Raw genomic sequence first — 18,493 nt, 5'->3', positions numbered from 1 at the left:
ATGCCCAGTTAGTTCCCGAGCAGTGATCCCCCCTGGCCAACTTCCCCCAGTTTATATACTGGGTATGATGTCACATGGCATGGCATAGTCCTTCGGCCAGTTGGGGTCAGCTGCCCTGGCTGTGTCCCCTCCCAACTTCTTGTGCCCCTCCAGCCTTCTTGCTGGCTGGGCATGAGAAGCTGAAAAATCCTTGACTTAGTTTAAACACTACAACATCAGTGTGTTATCAACAGTCTTCTCGTACTGAATCCAAGACATAACACTATACCAGCTGCTAGAAAGAAAATTAACTCTATCCCAGCTGAAACCAGGACACTCGCCTAGAAAACCACCAAAATAATTAGCAAATCCAGCTGCTCTTCCAGAAATCTGCTATTGGAGCATCCCTGAAGAAAGGGTAAGTGCTGGTCAGAAGGCAGCTTGTTTTTGTTTTGGATACTCCCAGCACCTCCAACATTGCTTTAATTCATCCTCGTGTTCATGTCAAACTTGGAGGGCCAGGGCACCTTCACAAGCTCTCAAGCCTTGGGACTACCTTTACCACTGTGGCCACATCACATGCACAGTCACCCTGTAACCTCCCACCCTCTGGGGCCAAGAGTCACCTCTTCTGCGCTCTGTGCCAGAGGTTCTCTGGGCAGGCAGGGACAAGCTCTGATCTTCATCAATCTCTTGGATTCACACCATGGTCAAAGCGGATCTGGCTGTTTTTCTTGGAAAGCACAAATAAAAAACGGGGAGGAGCCCCACAATCACTGCAGCACACCTCCGTCCTGCACAGATGTACGTCAGGGTTATGTACTGGTGTGGTCTTCCTAATTTCTGTCACAGAAACACCACCCTGATTACTCAAAGGCAGAGAAGTTGAGAGAAGGAAGAGTTCCTGTTTCAGTCAGTGACGATGCACTCCCTGTGAGAGGCCAGGTCCTCAGCTGAGGGTGACCACTGAGAGTGGAAAGAGCAGCTCCGGCAGAGGAGACCAAGGCTCCGCTCTCCGCTTTTGACATGCACGGCCGGGCGGGCAGCGGCGGCTCCTTCCTGACGGAGCGTCACGCCTGCCTGCAGCCTTTCCAAGCAGGCCATGTTTTGCGGAGGGAAGAGCCCCAGGTGACCTGGGGACATGGAGGTCCGTGAGGTTCCCCTGCCAAGCTGGCCCAGGGAAGAGAGGCGGAGGGCTGGAGGGCACAGCTAGACTCCTGCAACAGCAGGGACTCGCTGGCCAGAAATGGCCCCGAGGACCCCGGCAAGGGGCTGTGCTCAGTGCTGCAGAGGAAGGCGAAACCCCCCCGGGCCCTGTGCCAATCTGCCCGGGCGAAAAAACTCCTTCCTGAGCCCAGCCCTGGTGGCCCGAGCAGGGTCCGGGGAGCTCCTGCGGGGGAGCGCGTTTGGGGTCGGCAGCCAGGGACCTTTTCCGGCCTGTTTGGTGCAGAGGCACGGGTGGGCGTGGGGCATCAGTCCCGGGAGAGCCGTCGCGGACTCCTCTTTCCCGGGAAGGGCAGGTCGCTCTCGCCGTGTCTCTGTCCTGCGCCCACCCGGGTTTCTTTGTCCTGCCAGCTGCTGCCCAGCGAGGAGGGTTCGGCTGAGCTCAGCAGGGATGTCCCGGGACCCGCCGAAGGAGAGCTCCTGCTTGGTCAGCATCCTGACCGCTTCGCCTTGGCGGGGGCTCCGGCGCTGTGCCGACCTCTGCTGAGCTGAGCCGAGCTGAACAGAGCCGAGCCTGCCCGTGCCGGGGTCCCCGGGAGCTGGGCTGGGGTGAGGTGCAGGGGGACCAGTTATCAGGCGCAGCTGGAGTGGGGTGGCGTCACCCCCCAGGGCCTCCCACCCGTGTCTGCAGGAGATGGCGGATGGGCGACCGAGGACCAAAGCATCCCTACAGAGCCTTGCCTGCCCTCTGCACCTGCGGGAGCAGATAAATCCCACCCAGGAGAGGAACCCCATGCCGCTCCATCCTGCCTCCGGTGTCTGCGCCCCTTGCCCAGTTCCAGCATCTTACGGTCCTTTGGGATCCTCCACTCTGGCTCTAGAGCTGCTCGGTGCCCAGCCAGCTCATTTGGGAAGCGCGTTCCTGGGCAGAGCGCTCCTGGGCTACCCCTCTGGTGCTGGCAGCCCCTTCCCCTGGAGCTGGAGGGGGACAGCCGGGGGGGCACTGCCAGGCTGCAGCCTTCCTGCCCCCAGGCAGGCAGGGATCAGACGGGGACAGGTTCTTGGTCCTTCCTGCCCAGCAAGGACACAGCTCTACTCCCCGCAACTGCAGGCATCCCCCATGGGTGGGAGCTGTGGGCCACAGTCCCTGCTTCCCCCCTCCCCAAAAACTACACCTGCCTTCCACAATCCATTTATTTATAGAAATTCAACATTAAAACCACACCTGGGGGCCAGCACAGACCTGCGGAGCACAGCTCCAGCCCCTGGTGCCCCCAGACGCCCATGCCAGGCAGCTGGGGGCAGGACAGCCCAGTCCCTGGCACGGCTCCCACCTTCCCTCCCTTGCTGCAGGAAGGGTGTGCAGCTTCTCTGGTCCGGCACATGGCCAAGGGGGTCCACGACCGCTCTCCCATGCCCCGACTGGCACAGTGCAGGCAGGAGGAGCAGCCCACTACATCAGTGCCGGAGCTGGGGATTTGTGCGCAGCAGCCACTCAATGGTTTCCAGCAGGTAGGCCATACCGTAGTGCCGGGCGATGTTCTGGAAGACGTTGACATGGTCCATGAAGGTCTGGAGAGAAGGGAGCAGGGAGGGAAGGATGCTGCCCAGCACTCCGGGCAGCGGGGGGGCTCCAGCGGGGTGGCTGGGCAGGGCTGGTGGAGCAGAGGGCAGCACAGCAGGTCCCACGGGAGAAGCAGTTAGGAAGAGGCAGAGGAGGAACAGGGCGCTGCAGGGCACCTTGCTGTCCCTCCAGGAGCTGCTGGCATGAGGCTGGGCTAGGCGGGAGGGTGGTACCTGGGAGGAGATGGTGAGGGCGAAGTCTCCAGCACAGCTGCAGTACACGGGCATGTGTGCCTCCTTCACGCCATGACACTTGTTGCACACCTGGAGGCCAAGGAGTTTTAGGTGGGCCAGGAGACGAGGCCGAGCCCCTCTGCCAGGGGTAGAGTGAATGTGTCCAGCCTCAGCCAGGCAGGGGGACGGGCAAGCCCCGCACTCACCAGGTCCTGCAGCACAAAGGCCATTAGCTTCTTCTGCAGGGCTTCCACCAGCGCTGTTTCGATGACATCGGAGTCATACTGCGCCTGGCAGTTGGAGCAGACCCAGCTGGGCAGCACTGACCCATCCTAGGGGCAAAGAGGAGGGAGGTGAGCACCAAGAGTCCCAAGCACTGGGACGGTGAAACCGGTTTCTGGAGAGGACGGAGCATCAGCCAAAGCCAAGGGATGCTCAGAGCTAGAAATCAGAGCTTGTGCTCTAGATGCACAAGCAGCTAGAAAAGGAGGTGAAGAGAAAACGGCCTTTAGGTGAGGTTGATCACCAGCAGCAAGCAGAGCTGCAAAGCAAAGGGGTTGAGAGAGAAGATGGGTAATGTGATTGATTGGCCTCCAGCACTGCTGTGGTGGGGCTTCTGGTGTCCCCAGGAAAGAGGCTGCACCTGGGAGAGGGCAGGGTCCTTGCACAGGTCCAGGTCCCTGCAGAAGTTGCAGTTCCTGCAGATGACTTCAGGGAGCACATAGGAGCGGCAAGGGTCCCGAAACTGGGCTGCTTCTGAGAATTCGCCCACCTCGATGAGGCGCAGCAGGTCCCGGCGCAGTTTGTTCACCTGGTTGGTTATGTTGGCATCCAGGGAGAGGACCTACAAGAATAACAGCCAGATAAGCCTACTAGCAGAGAAGAAGAGTGTCCTCACCAGGACAGCTCATATCCTTGTGACCTCGTATAGATGCGGGGCAAGACAAACTGGTTGTAGATCACTGCTGGAGGAAAGCTGCAGCAAATCTGAGCCATGGACAAGGACCAGAATTTGAGCCTTGACCGCAAAACTTCAGAAAAGGTGCCTGGCCCACCCCGCTGACCTTGCAAACGTATTTGATAAACTCCAGAGCCGGGTTGTTGAGCGGCAAATAGGAGCCAGGCAGCACCGGGAACATGTCTGAAGGCTCAGTGGCATTACGAGAACCAGCCATCTTCTTCTGGATCTTCTGGGTGATGGTGAAGAAGCTCTGGGTGAGCTCATTGGCCACGTAATCCTGCGAGAAGGTGATCATGCCTACGAAGACGGAGCAGAGAGCACTTGAGCTGTACAGTGGCATATGGGGACAGCAAGGTGAGTGGCTCTCCACCTGCACCAGGGCTGCCCCGTGGCTCGGCACTCACCAGGCATGGCCCCCATCTCCCCCAGTGCCTCCTGGGACACCTGGCTGGTGCTCCTCCTCTTGACGGGGGTGCTCCCGGGGGCGTTGCGCCGCAGTTCCTCCTTCATGCTGTGGTACACGGCCACGATGTAGGCTGGGGAGGCACAGGCAAGGCTTCAGCTCCAGCCCGCGCCAGCGGCCGCCCCGCTCCAGGCTCTGCCTGGCACTGGGGAGGCACAAGGGACCTAGTCCGCTCCCTGGGACAGCTCACCCGACACGATCATCAGGAAGTAGCTCTGGCAGGAGGCAGCCTGGGGCAGGAACTGCGCGATGTTCCAGCTGTTCTCCAGCAGCTCCTCCACGTTCGGCTCCCCTTCTTCCTCCTCTTCTTCCCCCGCCACCTCCTCCTCCTCTTCCTCGCTGTCCTCCTCCTCCAACACTTGCCTTTTGCTGGTGTCCTTCTGGAGGAGGCAGTGATACCGCAGCGGTTCCTTACTCCCAGCCAACGCCTCCCCACTCGGCTCAACCCCCAGCACCCTGCTCCTGGGGGACCGAGCTCTTCCCATCTCTTACCTCCCCATAGTGAACGCGAGAATCCACTTTTCCCTTGATACCTCCATAATTTGCTGGATCCATCCAGAGCAGGAACTCCCAGCAGCGCGAGAAGGAGATGGTCAGAGAGTGGAAGATCTCCTTGGAGTGGATGCTGGAGGGAAGAGACTGCAGTCACCCCCAGCGTCGGCATCGTCCCTAGTTCAGAGCGTTCTCTGTGGGACACTGCGGGGAGGAGGTGGTGCTGGCAAGGAGAGAGGGGGTACCCCCCTCTCCCATCCAGCCACTGGTGGGGACCCCAGGGGAAGCCATGCCCTAGGAGTCTTGGCTCCCTATGCTTGTGTCAAGGTGCCTGTACCATGGCTGGGATACTGAAAGCCAGCCAGGGGAGGAGGTGCTGGGCACCTCAGGTTCTCCTAAAGGTCTTTTCTGGATTGAATCCTATGAGTATTCTTGGAATATTACCTATAGAGGACAGCTAAGGGACAGGCCCCTTCTCCAGGCATGACACCAAGAGAACTGGGAAGCCTTGTCCCTCCGGTAGCTTTGTCAAAAAAAAAAAAAAAGGAATTCAGTGCTGAGGCCCATCAAAAGGCAAAAAATCTGCATCGTCCCTCCTGGCCCCAAGCCCTGCCGCAGCTCCATCACCCGGGAGCCTCATCTCCAGGCCCAACTTGGTGAGCTCACCCCACCTGTTGATGATGTACTCCATGTAGCTGATGGCATCCTCAATGCGCCGCTTCTTGGTGCACAGAATAATCCGGTTGAAGTTGGCGTAAACCACCGAGGAGCCCAAACGCTTGAACTCAGCCACCAGCCTGCGGGCAGGGCACAAGAGCAGGAGTCAGCAGGCAGGAAGGCAAAGCCCGAGGAGCAGATGCAACCTGTGGAGGCCGTGCTGATCCAGCACAGTCAGGAGTCAAGCGTGTTGGCCATGCCAGGCAAGGGAGCTCACCTAAACAGTATGGGAGGTCCAACCTACTGCCCACCTCTGTGGAGGTTGCGGCAGAGAGGAGTGACTGTGGGTGCCAACAGCACCTTGGTCACTAATGCCAAGACTGTCCCTTGGCAACTGGCATGCTCCAGGTCTCACTTACTGCAGGAAAAGCTTCTTCATCATGTTGTGGAGCGTGCGGTGCAGTGCCGGGTCATAGAGCAGGGATGAAGGAGAGCGGAGCCAGCGGTAAAAGTGAATGACCTGGTTGTCTGCATAGACGTTGTGATACTGTGTGATCTCCTTCACCCAGCTCACCACCATGCTCTTCAGGATCCTGCCAGGGAGCAGAGACCAGCATCAACCCACAAGCTACGAGTGACCCCTTACCCCCATCCAGAGAGGGACATGTTTTCAGATACGCTGGAGGATTCAGAGCAGGATCTCTGCCAGAGCAGAGACATGTGAGCCCTCAGCACACAAGCCACAGGGTAAATATGTGCCTCTATAACCTGGTGGAGCACAAAAAAAGGAGAAACAGGAAAGGGCAAAGTCTTCACCAACGTTCCCATACATCTGCTGGCTGAGCCACCAGGCAGTTCTGAGCCCAGGATCTTCATAAGTCTGTTGGAGAAGATGCCTGCCCTGCCCTCGAGGCCTGAATTTATATTTAGAGCACCCCACAAGCCCCATTGCTGGCACGAGTCTGGGAAAGGCTAAAGCCAGGAGGGAATGAGAGGATGGAGACCAGATTCTCCACCTCCTGCTGGTTCCTAGAGCAATACCTGAAAGTGTTGGAGCAGAGGGCAGTTTCGTCATAGCTGGCTGGGATGTTGGCAGCTTGGTTCCCTGTCACCATGTCTTCTAGGGATGCCTGCTGAATCACGTCAAAGCTGATGCTCATGCTGGAGCCTCCTTCCATGTCATTTATGTGGTGGGACTGCAACACCGTGTTTACAGCCAGGCTCTGGATGTCCAGCTCCAGACACACTAACAGCAAACACAACCTCTCAGCAGGCAGGCAGGGCAAAGGACCGACAAGGACACCCTCCCTGCCCCTCTGCCAGAAGTGCTTTTCACAGTTCTAAGGGTGATCTATAGGTGTTGCCACACCAAGCGGGGAGATGCTTTCACAGGCGTGACTGTCAGACCGGCACTTATCTTCCAGCAACACTTGGACCTACTAACCCTCTGGGGACCACCATTTTTTTCTGGAAGCTGCAGCAGAGGAGCTCAAAAGAACTGACTACCACTCAAGCTGCTTCTGCATCTGAGAAAGACCTGTCCTTGGGTCAGCAGGGATGACCAGTTGAGCTAGTCTGTCCTTGGGCTGACACATCGCAGGTGGTCTTCTAAGTGCTGCTGTCAGTGGCCATGAACTGGGAAAGACTGCATTCGGATGCCTGCACGCATTGCAGGCGAGACCTCCCTGCCCCAGGACATGCCCCTTGCATGCACCTTGCCCAGACCGCTGCTGAAACGCCAAAGCTGCTGGTGACTACTGTCAACACAGAGATTCTTTGGAGACCGCATCCATCCCTCTCCAGGGCTTGCAGAACAGGATCCAGCTCTGCGCCTGCTCAGTGCTACCACCCTACTCCCTCCTCACCTGTGGAGTAGCAGCCGGGGTTGTTTATCTCCACAGAGGCTCTCTCATCAAACTCCATAACTAGGCGGTTGTCATCAGCCTCCTTACCCCCCAGGTCTGGGCGGGCCGTGGGTGAGAGCCACAGCAAGTGGTTGTGACGACGGAGGTGGCGCGAGAAGAAGAGGTCAGAGCCGAAGGTGGAGATGTCATCGGGGAGGTTCCCAATGGGGATGTGGTAGTACCTGGGGTGCAGAGAGGTGAACAGTCATCGGGGTGAGCACAGCCGCAGAGAAGACGGGGGCCCCTGCCTGTGCCCTCAGGGGACGAGGCAGCCTCCCGTGGTCACAGCAAGGGCACGGCAGCCCCAGGGGAACGCGGCCGACCCGGGCACCTGCTCATCTCGAAAGCCTGGGAGAGGCAGGTGTCCAGGTTGAGGTAGTGGCGGATCATGCGGCGGGCGGCATGGCGCTGCCAGTCCAGGACCGAGTAGCTGATGTCATCTACCAGCCGGATGGGGACCAAGGGGAACTCCTCAATGATGGGGATCCCGCTCGCCAGCCGTTTCAGGTCCCAGCTAGACTGCACAGCGACCAGTGTGGGCCCCCGGCGCTCGTCCTGTGGAAAGGAGAGGAGGACACATCCCGGTGCACCTCTCCAGTGAGCGCCTCTGCTCAGCAGGAAACCGGCAGTGCTGGATGCCCCGTCCCTGCAGCAGGTTCCCACGGAGGGGACAGCACACCCCAGCACTCCTGAAGCACCCACCTCCATGCAAGCAGCTCTCCAGCTGAGCGCAGAGATGGGGGGACATACTGAGGTGGCCTCGCTGCTGGCGCTGCCCGAGACAAGCCACCCCAAGCAGGACAAAGTCCTTGAGCAACACTCGCTTCTACCCTCGACCTTTGGGCCAGCAGCTCTGTGCAGGTGCTGTTGGAACTGGTGCACCAGTGCCTTCTGCAGCATCCTCCCCTCTCCATGTGTCTGCACGGACAAGGTCCCACGGGGACCTTCTCACACCTTCATCTCACCTTGTAGCCCAGCAGCAGCCGCTGGATGGCTCTGTAGACCACCTTGGGGTCGGTCTCAGCACGGACTTCGAAGGTGTGCTTGTCTGGGGGCAGCAGCTCTTCACCCGCCTTTTCCAGCAGTGCGCTGCGCTCCGCCGAGAAGAGGGTGGTGAGATTCGGCATCTGATTGCTGCGTACCTGCACCCAAGGGGGACTGGGTTGGAGCTGGGGGGAGAGGGACCCAGGGCTGCGCAGTCCTGGGGCGCTCTCCCCTTCGTGCATCACGAGATGCCTTCCACCAAGCCCTGCCAAAATGTGGCAGGGATGTGTGATGCATGGAGAAACCTCCCGCTGCCTGACCGCCATCACAGAACCATAGAATGGTGTGGGTTGGAAGGGACCTTTAAAGATCACCTAGTCCAGCACCCGTGCCATGGGCAGGGACATCTTTCACCAGATCAGGTTGCTCAGAGCCCCATCCAACCTGACCTTGAACACTTCCAGGCACGGGGCATCTACCACCTCTCTGGGCAGACTGTGCCAGTGTCTCACCACCCTCACTGTAAAACATTTTTTCCTTAATTCCAGTCTACATCTGCCCTCTTTCAGTGTAAAACCATTACCCCTTGTCCTACCGCTACAGGCCCTACTAAAAAGTCTGTCCCCATCTTTCATATAAGCCCCCTTGAAAGGCTGCAGTAAGGTCTCCCTGGAGTCTTCTCTTCTCCAGGCTAAACAACCCCAACTCTCTCAGCCTTTCCTCACGGAGAGGTGCTCCTCCCTCTGACCATTTTTGTGGCCCTCCTCTGGACCCGCTCCACCAGGACCACGTCTTTCATTTGCCGAGGACTCCAAAGCTGGATGCAGTATGCCAGGTGGGGTCTCACCAGAGCAGAGGGGCTGAAACTCTTCCCTTGACCTGCCGCTGTGCTGCTTTTGATGTGGCCCAGGATGTGGTTGGCTTTTGGGGTGTGAGCGCACGTTGCCGGCTCACGTCCAGCTTTTCATCTGCCAGTACCCCCAACCCCCCAGCCTCCAACGTCCCACCTTACCTTGTCCAGCACAAAGACGGCAGCTTTGCGCTGTGAGGGGATGAAGAGGCCCAAAAGCGCCTTGCTGCCCTGGGAGCTGTGGTAGAGGTAGATGTGGCGAATACTTCCTAGGGAGACAGAGCACAGAGCATCAGTGGTACCCGCGGGCACCAGGTCCCGGGCGCCCCATGAGCCCCTCTCCCAGGCTGCCTCACCTGGCTCCAGGTAAGTGAACTGGGCCAGCGAGCGCATCTCCAGGTGCTCAATGTCAAAGGTTTCGGCCTCTCGCCCTGCCAGGTGCCTGACGAGCTGCCTGCTGACCATGCACACGCAGCCCAGGTGGATCAGGGCACGGAGCAGGAGCGGCACCTGTAATGATGGGGAGAAATGCATTGGAACAACTACTAAGCTCCTCTCGGGGGCTTCAGACCTAGAACAACCCAGCTTAAAAACCACAGGTAGGACATACCTGAGGTGCCTGAGGCATGAGTTTGGTATTATCACCCTTGCCGGTGCTGGAGATAGGGAACAGGTATCTTACTTCACATGTGTTCCTATCTAGCCCCAGATCCCACCTTCAAGGGCAGCAGCAGGTACTTTGGAGGACGTGTGGAGCGATATCTGGGCAATCTTGCAGCTCTGCAACTTATGGTTTGGCACTCCACAGGACAAAGGCTTCATCTGAACCACCAGATGATTGGTACAGTGGGAGATCCACCACTGAGTCACCCTGTTTTATTAACCCTACAGCTGTCAACTCCACCGCTGCAGAAGACTCCTCCTGAATGACTTGCTGTGGGACCTAGTCCCAAAACAGTGAGAAGCAATAAACATTCTTTGCCTAATCACGCTTCCCTCATGCCAGTTTTGATTTTACAGACCCCTAGTACATCCCATTTTCAGATCTCTTTAGCAAGCTGAAGCATTCCCATGTCCCTCAGTCCCATCCCTGCAAGGAAGCCATTCCCTCCCTCACATCCTCCTTGACATTTTCCTGTGTTAGTCCTGCTGCATTTTTTTGAAGACCATGCTCAGAATTGCACTGCAGATGTCTAAAGATCAAGACAGATCTTTCCTTGCCCAGGACTGTGTCCAGCTGGGTTCTCTGTATCTCCAAGGATGGAAACTCCACAACCCTCTGGGCAACCCGCTTGACCATCCTTGCAGGAGGTTTTTTCTGATGTTTACACAGAATTTCCCATGTTTCAGTTTGTGCCTGCTGCCTCCTGTTCTCTCCCTGGGCACCACTGAGAAGACCCTGGCTCCTCTCCTTTACTTGTCCCATCAAGAAGGTCCCCTGAACCTCTTCTCCTCCAGGCTGAAGAGGTCCAGCTTGCTCAGCCTCCCCTTCCACGACAGATGCTGCAACCCCTTGATCATCTCACTTCCTTTTATATCTTTAAAACATTTCCATGCCCCTTGTTTTACTTCAGTTGCTAATTTTAATTTCCTCTTCGCTAGCTGCTTCTTGACTTTACCTAGTCCCACTTATTAAACACCATGGTAGTGGAGAGGACTCAGGTTTGCTACCAGAAGATCTCCTACAGATATGATGAATTTGTGTACATACTAGTCACTTCAGCAGAGTAATTTGAAATAAGTTTTGGGCGCTGCTTATTAAACTAAGAGTTGTGCCTTGCCTTGTGGGACCTTTCTCCAAATTTTTTAAAAGCAGAAGTTTAAGGTGACTAAAACCGGTTTCTTTCATCCTGCCCCACTGTAACACCTTCCAGGCTATATCAATAATTTCAGTAGCTGAAGACTCCCAGCTTTGTGATGCTCTTTTTGCCCTTGCAGACTCTTGCATCTCCCAAAGCATTTTGTAGCTAATGGTACCACTGCTCACACCAAGCTTGTCCTACTTAGGCAAAGACTTTTGATCCATAATAATTCTATGTTGCATTTTAGTAGCACTTGCCTTTATGCTTTAACATACAGCTCCACTCTTACAATGGTGCAACCTACTCTGCCACTTCCATATAGGTCAGGTCCTGACACTATAATGTCTTCTTGATTAAATTCCTGTCACCAGGTCTTGAGCTGCTGAACAAACCAGTGTCCTCATTAGAAGCAGGCATCCCACTTTCCTATCTTCATTTTCAGGCTTTCAGCATTAATAGCTCTGGTAAATTTAATTTTGGCTTGATTGCTTTGTACTGAACTTTGTTTAGGTTGTTCTTGCTCCTCCCAAACTTTCAAGCTGTATCCTATTCTTCTTTCTAAAGCTTTTATAACCTCATTTTAGAGGACAGGGCACCCAAACCTATGTACGACTCCACACGTGTTGGGTTTTCCCCCATATTTACCCTAGATACACCTTACTGTTTCTGGTTCAAACACCAGCAGGCTGGTTCTGGTTTGGTTCAGAGGAAGATCACCCTTTTTGCTTAAATGCCTTCTTTCCCCAAAGCTTCCTAGCTTCAAATAAACTGAACCCCCTTTCCCCGACATGCCTTAAACCATGTGCTGATACTCAGTCTCTCTGCCCGTATGAACACGGATATATTCCCCAGTAGTCTGCTGCGCAGGTTCTTTGGTTTTTGGTGTCTCACCAAGTTGTTGAATTTTTCAGTACCAGGTATCCCCCTGTGCCCCTGGCACTCAGGCTAATGAGTTTCCATGCAGCAATCCTTACAAACGAGGACCTGGAGGAGTTACCTGTGTCTCATACACTCCCTCGATGTCCGGAGCAGAGAGGTCCGCATTGATTTCATTGATGTGCTCTTGGTACATGTCTTCGGGGACAGAGTATTCGTACAGGTTGTAAACTAAGTTTGAGCGGGGCAGGATCCTGTTCACCTGCCGAGACAAGGGACACACTTAGCAGGACATGTCACACCATGTGGCACCGCTGCCGGGAGCTGGGGCACTTCTAAGGGCTGCAAGGAGCTGGAGTCTGAGCCAGACCAGCTCCTGGTGCTCCTCTCTCCTAAGGAAATCAGCGGTTTATGCTCATGCATGTTACAAATTCCCATAACAGAGAACCTGCTTTCTGGGCAGGCTGGGATTAGCAGAGGGACCGGAGACTGGATGAGGTACATCCGTGGGGTGGAAGAGTGAGGGCCTGCAAGGCAGATGCTTGTAATATCTGCTTGCAGTGGAGGTGAAGTGCCTTATCTCAACCCAAGTGGCTGCTTCCCCTTCCAGAAGGGGCAGGTTCTCACCCTCCTGTAGGCTGCTCCCTCCTCCGGCTTCGGGACGCGCTGGTTGACGTAGAAGACCCGGGGGATGCTCAGCCTGATGCAATGCAGGTCGCTCCCAATCACTGCCCACAGCCTGAACAGCCCAGGCTGGCTGGTCTCAGCAATCTGCAGGACACGGGTGTACAAAGTTAGCATTAGCAGGGAGATCCAACATGTTATCAGTGCTTATGTCTAAGCTGCAGAGCACTTTGTGGTTCTATATGGCCAGATAGTGGCCACAAAGAGAGCAGGGGGCTAAAGAGTCATCACTCTCAGCGTTGGAGTCCCCATGTCCTGCTACTGTCCCAGGGCACCGTGGAGAAAACTCTCTGGCTAAGGCTGGCCAACCAACTCAAGCTGACCCTTGATGTCAGCCAAGTCACTCTGATGTCCTACTGCACAGTGCTGCCCATGGGCTGAACTGGAGCTGCCCCACTGGCAGATCTACACGCACGTCCCAGATTCACCACCAATGACCACGCGGGCTCCCGTTTCCATACGGATGTGCGCGAGCCTGAGGTTTTGCAGCCCCACCTGGCCTCCCCAGGGTTAACACCAGAGCGGCCTTGGGGTCAGCAGTCCCTGAACTTCACCATTTGACCACAGATAGCGCAGATGCGAGGCTTACGCCGCGGGCTGCCCTCCGTGGCATGTCCCCTCCCCAGGACCTGCACAATCTGCCAGGGCAAGTCCAGGATGCTGCGCGCTGTCCTGCGCAGGTAGCTGCTCAGCCCTTTGGAGAGGGCATCGCGGACCACTCCTCCACCCGCTGTCACCCCGCCATCCTCCAGACGCCGCCTCTTCTGCCGCTCCCGCCGCTGCCGAGCCTGCAGCTCCCACTTCTTCTGGTGGTAGCGCAGCCAGACCAGCCGCTCTTCCTGAGGGGGGTGACGGCACGCGTGAGTCAAGCCAGAAACCAGCACAGGCTTCCCAGGCCCCCAACACCATGCCATACAGCCAAGCCCTCCATCCCCCAGCCCCACGTCGTGGTCCTGCCCCAGCTGTGAAGCCACCATGACCCCCCCTTTTCTCCATCAGTGGTTACATTGCTCCATCTCCTGGTTATATTTCTCCCTGTAGCCCTGAGCCATGGGTGTGCAGAGGGTTTCAGGAGACCCACAGATCGCTCCTAGCAGCACCCAAGCTGCTTGGGTGGACGAGCACAGCCCCAGGGCATCTCCTGCCCAGTCTGCTTCACCTACCTTGGTGGTGCCCAGGGGCGGAGGTGGACCCAGGATCTCTCGCCAGGACTGGGATAGCTCCAGGTACTGGGACATCTGTTGGCTCTCCTCAGTTGCAGGGACTCGCTTCCGCTTATTTGCGATGGGAACCAGTGGTTGAAGGGTCTTGGAAGCCCCAAAGTCCTCTATGTCACCAATCTGTGAGCTGGGCGTGCCCTCCCGGGGCTGGTTGGCGAGGACCTGAGGAGGCAAGGACAGCAGGATGACGTGGGTTGCAGAAGAAAAGCCCCACCAGCATAGCCAGCACCCTTCCCTCGCCCTCTTTACCTGTCTCTTGCCTTCCGAAGTGAAGAGCTCATTGATTTTTTTCTGTTTGTACACATCGTTCTTCTCCAGGAGTTTCTTGTGGAGCCAGTCTGGATGCCGGACCCGTGGCACTGGGTTCTTTACCTGGAGAGCATCTCCAAATTACACCGAGTTCCCCCACCAAAGCCCTCCTCCTGTCCCCCCACTGCCCCCCAGCCCGTGCCCCATACCTGCTGGAGGGCTGCAGGAATGGTGATGATTTTCTGGATGGTGCTGCCCAGTCTCTCGATGTAGTAGTCCCAGTCCAGGATCTGTGAAGAGGGCAGAGCAGTGGGTAGCGAAGAAAGCCGAGCAGAAGGCCACTAGATGCAGGATCAAGCATCTCCCTGGGACCCCTGTCCCTAGCACCCTGCTTTGCGAGTGCAAGTAGCCACTGCCCAGGTCACGCCTCCGAAGGGACGAGCCCTCATCCTGGAGCCGGGGCCATCCGCAGGGATGCCCCACTCACCGCGCGGATGTTGAAGTCCTGCAACGATGGGCTCTTCAGCCATTTTCGGAGGTAGTGTTTGCGCACGCTGGGCTCGGCCTGGAAGATGGCAAGGGGGATGGCCCTGGGGAAGGCAGGGAAGCACTTTTTACCCACCTGGACCAAGGCCCTGGTAGCACACGATCCCCTTTCCCAGCCTGCTTCTCCTCGCACTCTGCAAGGCCACTGCGCAGCAGTTGTACGGTGTTATCCATCATTAGTCTTGCTCACAGTCTGAGCCAGCAGGCAGGTGATCGCTTGGCCACGCCACACCAGCTTGCCCTTACCCTCTTGGTTGCCCCCACACTGTCAAAAGCCCTGGCCCCTCAAGATGGTGTTACCTCTCGGTGACTGGAGACCCTTCTGGTTTCTTGGAAATGATGAACCGGCAGCTCAGCCCTGCATCCTTCACCATCTGGTCCCCCAGGAACTCTGCCAGGCGCTTGGCAGTGCTGATGGAGGTGGACTTCTGCTCCCCGTAGTCCTCCAGCTTGCGCGACATGGACCGGTTCTCTGAGATCAGCTCAAACAGCTCTGAATCAGGCATGTTGGCAGCCTGAAAGGGAGGAAAAAATCCCAAAGCTAGCAAGAACATAATGATGAAGTCTTACTACTGCCAGATATGGGGAGCGCGTACACCCAATTGGTGTGGCTTTTTACAGGGAGCCTGGGAATTGCTCCCTGTTGCAGCTGCTAACGTGACCTATTGAAAAGAGAGTGTGGGTTTGAGGCTTGCGTTGGTTTATGCTGTGGCTGGGCTGTGGCAGCACTGCTTTGTGTTGCACACACAAACTAGTTGGGCTCACCAAGCACTTGTTGTACAAGGTCATTGCAAAATGGAAGGACCAAGCCAGGCTCTTGGTCCCTCTCACCCCCCAGTTTCTTGTATTTTCTCTGCTCTCCCCAGTTATTGTATAGCCGATGTCTCTGTGCTCCTCATAAAACACTCTGCGGGCAAGTGTGTTCTCATTCTCTGCCTCAGCAAATGCCCTTAACTAACGTCCTTGGGGGGTGAGGGCCACCAGACCAGCTCCATGAAGGAGATGACTGGAGAAGGACACCACGCACCCACAGCTACAGCTGAATGAAGAGCCTTTGCACTAAAAGACACTGAAAACATCCCTTTTGGACCAAAGTGGCAGAAATATAATGGAAGTGACCATCAGAGGCACCGAGGACCACCCACCTTGTGCAAGTGAAGTCCACCCTCCCCACAGTGCCCGACCGGCTCTGACACTTCTTCTCCAGCTCCACCTCAGGAGCACAGACGTGCTGAGCTGTGCTTACCTTGCTATAGAGCACATCCAGCCAGTAATCGGCCACCTTGGCCACAGAAGCGTAGACCTCCTCCAGGGTGCTGCCTTTCAGAAAGGCTTCAAATACAGAAGACTGGAATATCTTCACCAGCTGCAGCTCTCCCCGGCGCTTCACCTCAAATCCCTTCAGCTCAGCCAGGGACCCGTCCTCGTTGAATACCGCATACCTAGGAGACATGGTGTGGGCAAAACCTGGCCTGTGCCAAGGGACACGTCCTCCAGGATCCTGCTGGTGTCCCTCCTGCCAGGGTGCTTCTCCCCATGCCACCATGCCGCCATCCGACACATTCAATGGAGCCGCGATGCTTGGCACTAGGATGATCTCAGAATTATCTACAGCTGCTCTAGGAACCGTTTCAACTTGGTCTGCAAAAGCACATCAGCTTGTGCCCCAGCTCATCCATACCGCCTGGGAGAATGATCTTAACTGCACACAAGGAAAGGGCAGGAGGTGAGAGCCCGGGTGGGGACATGGAGGAAGATATTAGGAAGAGGTTTAGAGAGAAGGAGGAAACTTTGCCAGCTCAGATGCTGGCAAAGGGATTCAGAGGAAACTGAATGTAGCTATGACATGACTATAGCAACACTCCTCCCTCTCTCATTTTCTCTTGTATTTTTTTGCATTTCACAGCTCCACCAATTATTTGTATGTCTCAAGAAAAACCTTATGGGAACATCAGCTAAGAGAAGAGAGAAGATACTCAAACCTACATCATTGGCAAGCCCTTCTCCCACCTGAGCACATTCCTGGGGGCACAGCCTTCTCTTCCTCCACCAATGATGGTGCCTGCCAGCCACCTCCAGGCTGTTTCGGTTGGAGAGTGACCAAGAAATAATGCACTTGCTTACATCCCCAAGCTACAAGAAACCAAGAGGCCCCAAGAAAAGAGTTCTGTAAGCAAAGTCCTCTCAGTGCTTGGCATCACCTTGACTCCTGTGGCAAGGACTCACTGCTTGCAGAAAGGCACTGACAGGAGACAGTGGATGCTGGAGCTCATCTAATGGGGCATTAAGCACAAAGAAGCATAGAGCTGTAAGGACAGAGGGTGCTGGAGGGCAGTGACAGCATTTCTTGGAGCCGGACCCAGGTCTGTGGGCACCCCTCTAGCTAGTGGTTGCTACTGCTCTAGCTTACATTTCTATTTAGGAGGCTGCAGAGAAATCAGTGAAGTTTGAGTACAACTATCCTATAATGTGACAGTAATGGCAGGACCTGTTCCTTCTTCCAGATGGAGAAGGAAGGGGACATATGTAAGAGAAGCATTACTGGAGGTCAGTGAACTCCTGAGAGATGGGAAGGCAGGAATTGGTGAGTTTAAACAGATTTGGTTGAATGTAAGCAGTATTAGAAGTCCTCAGAAGGAAAGTCAGAGTTCTCCTGCACACCTCAGAGCCAAACAGGGAGATTGTGTCTGGTCACCAAGTTGGAGAAATGTTGTTTTGCTCTTATCTTCCAAAATTTGTTGCCATAGTATGGCACTGGAGGCAAGTGCACAGCTGGATTCAGAGATGATCTGGTGTAAGGAACTTGCCATTTAAAGCCAGTGAATCAAGCACACTGCAAGGGGCAAGGTCCCACATGCACGAAGGGAAAGAGACCCTCAATCTGTTACCCCAGGGAAGTGATAATATTTCAGGCTTTGAAATCTCACCTTTTCTTCAGCTTCTTGCCCTCCTCTTTGGAAGCTGGGAGGATCATGGCCAGGTATGGTCCATCCACTTCAAAAAAGATGCTGTTCTCTGAGCGTGTGATGTAGGTCAGAGAGGCTGGGTCCTGCAGTTCCTGGTACTGATCATTCGTGAAGCCTTCCTATGGACACAGCCCCAGAAGAACAGCTTCACTCAACAGCCAGGCTGGTTACACCAGGCAATGCCCTTCAGGCACACCCTGCCCTAAGGGATCACTGAGCACCCTTCTGAAAGCTACGGCACAATTTAGGACTCAAAAATCAAAATATCTGACACCTGCCTGTTGAGAAGAAAAAAATGCTTTGGACCCTAAAATTATATTCTTTTGTCTTACAGAAGCTGGAGCAAGCAGAGGATGGGTTTGGACCTTGCTCTAGTCTGGACTCCCAGCCTGCACAGGTGAGCATGCACCAACCCTGGCCTCTTACACACCACCTTCTCTGCTCCAGGGATATCAGAGCCTCTCCCTCTGCTCAGATACTCTCCGGGGCAGAGAGCAGCTGTGCAGCAAGCAGGGCCATCAGCCCCAACATCCCGCTCGCTACACGGGGAGCAGAGATGGAAGAGAGACCCTCCTCTCTTGTCAGTCCTCCACCTCCTTCTTCCCAGACTGCAGAGCTGTCCTGGATGGGTGCAAGACTCACCTTCACCAGGATGTTCAGCATGGCACCTGGGTAGGAGATTGTCACCTTCGGCTTCTTGGCATTGGTTGACTTGATGACAAAGTTCTCTGGAAAGCTGTTGGGGAGGACGCACCAAATCCCGTCGGTATCCAGTTCCAGAGGTCTCCTACGGAAGGAAGGAAGAAAGGTAGGTCACTGTCAGGAGGGGAGTGCATGATAGATGAGGATCAGCTGTGTCCCCCATAAAGGCAGAGGCAGCCTGTTGCATCCGCTCTCCA

At 55.7% G+C, this 18,493-nt stretch overlaps 1 protein-coding gene across 1 annotated transcript in view; it reads right to left on the bottom strand.

The window, feature by feature from the left end:
- Window positions 1-2,348: 2,348 nt before the first annotated feature.
- Window positions 2,349-18,493, bottom strand: part of POLE (DNA polymerase epsilon, catalytic subunit) — a 29,120-nt gene continuing 12,975 nt past the window's right edge. Inside the window, exons 22-48 of the mRNA XM_075039674.1 lie at window positions 18,237-18,381; window positions 17,556-17,713; window positions 15,875-16,070; window positions 14,929-15,143; window positions 14,570-14,672; window positions 14,292-14,372; window positions 14,083-14,205; window positions 13,777-13,995; window positions 13,243-13,452; window positions 12,557-12,700; window positions 12,051-12,191; window positions 9,608-9,761; window positions 9,414-9,520; window positions 8,383-8,559; window positions 7,749-7,972; window positions 7,379-7,599; window positions 6,555-6,759; window positions 5,933-6,106; window positions 5,528-5,653; window positions 4,857-4,989; window positions 4,555-4,744; window positions 4,306-4,437; window positions 4,005-4,198; window positions 3,584-3,784; window positions 3,147-3,272; window positions 2,941-3,030; window positions 2,349-2,715 (exon numbers count right to left, since the gene is read on the bottom strand). Of these exons, the coding sequence (XP_074895775.1) occupies window positions 2,602-2,715; window positions 2,941-3,030; window positions 3,147-3,272; window positions 3,584-3,784; window positions 4,005-4,198; window positions 4,306-4,437; window positions 4,555-4,744; window positions 4,857-4,989; window positions 5,528-5,653; window positions 5,933-6,106; window positions 6,555-6,759; window positions 7,379-7,599; window positions 7,749-7,972; window positions 8,383-8,559; window positions 9,414-9,520; window positions 9,608-9,761; window positions 12,051-12,191; window positions 12,557-12,700; window positions 13,243-13,452; window positions 13,777-13,995; window positions 14,083-14,205; window positions 14,292-14,372; window positions 14,570-14,672; window positions 14,929-15,143; window positions 15,875-16,070; window positions 17,556-17,713; window positions 18,237-18,381 (4,303 nt within the window). The 3' untranslated portion in view covers window positions 2,349-2,601. The remainder of the gene's footprint in view (window positions 2,716-2,940; window positions 3,031-3,146; window positions 3,273-3,583; window positions 3,785-4,004; window positions 4,199-4,305; window positions 4,438-4,554; window positions 4,745-4,856; window positions 4,990-5,527; window positions 5,654-5,932; window positions 6,107-6,554; window positions 6,760-7,378; window positions 7,600-7,748; window positions 7,973-8,382; window positions 8,560-9,413; window positions 9,521-9,607; window positions 9,762-12,050; window positions 12,192-12,556; window positions 12,701-13,242; window positions 13,453-13,776; window positions 13,996-14,082; window positions 14,206-14,291; window positions 14,373-14,569; window positions 14,673-14,928; window positions 15,144-15,874; window positions 16,071-17,555; window positions 17,714-18,236; window positions 18,382-18,493) is intronic.

The sequence above is a fragment of the Buteo buteo genome, chromosome 11 (genome assembly GCF_964188355.1).
Source record: "Buteo buteo chromosome 11, bButBut1.hap1.1, whole genome shotgun sequence".
Taxonomy (NCBI): domain Eukaryota; kingdom Metazoa; phylum Chordata; class Aves; order Accipitriformes; family Accipitridae; genus Buteo; species Buteo buteo.
This window is presented reverse-complemented; position numbering and strand designations above follow the sequence as displayed.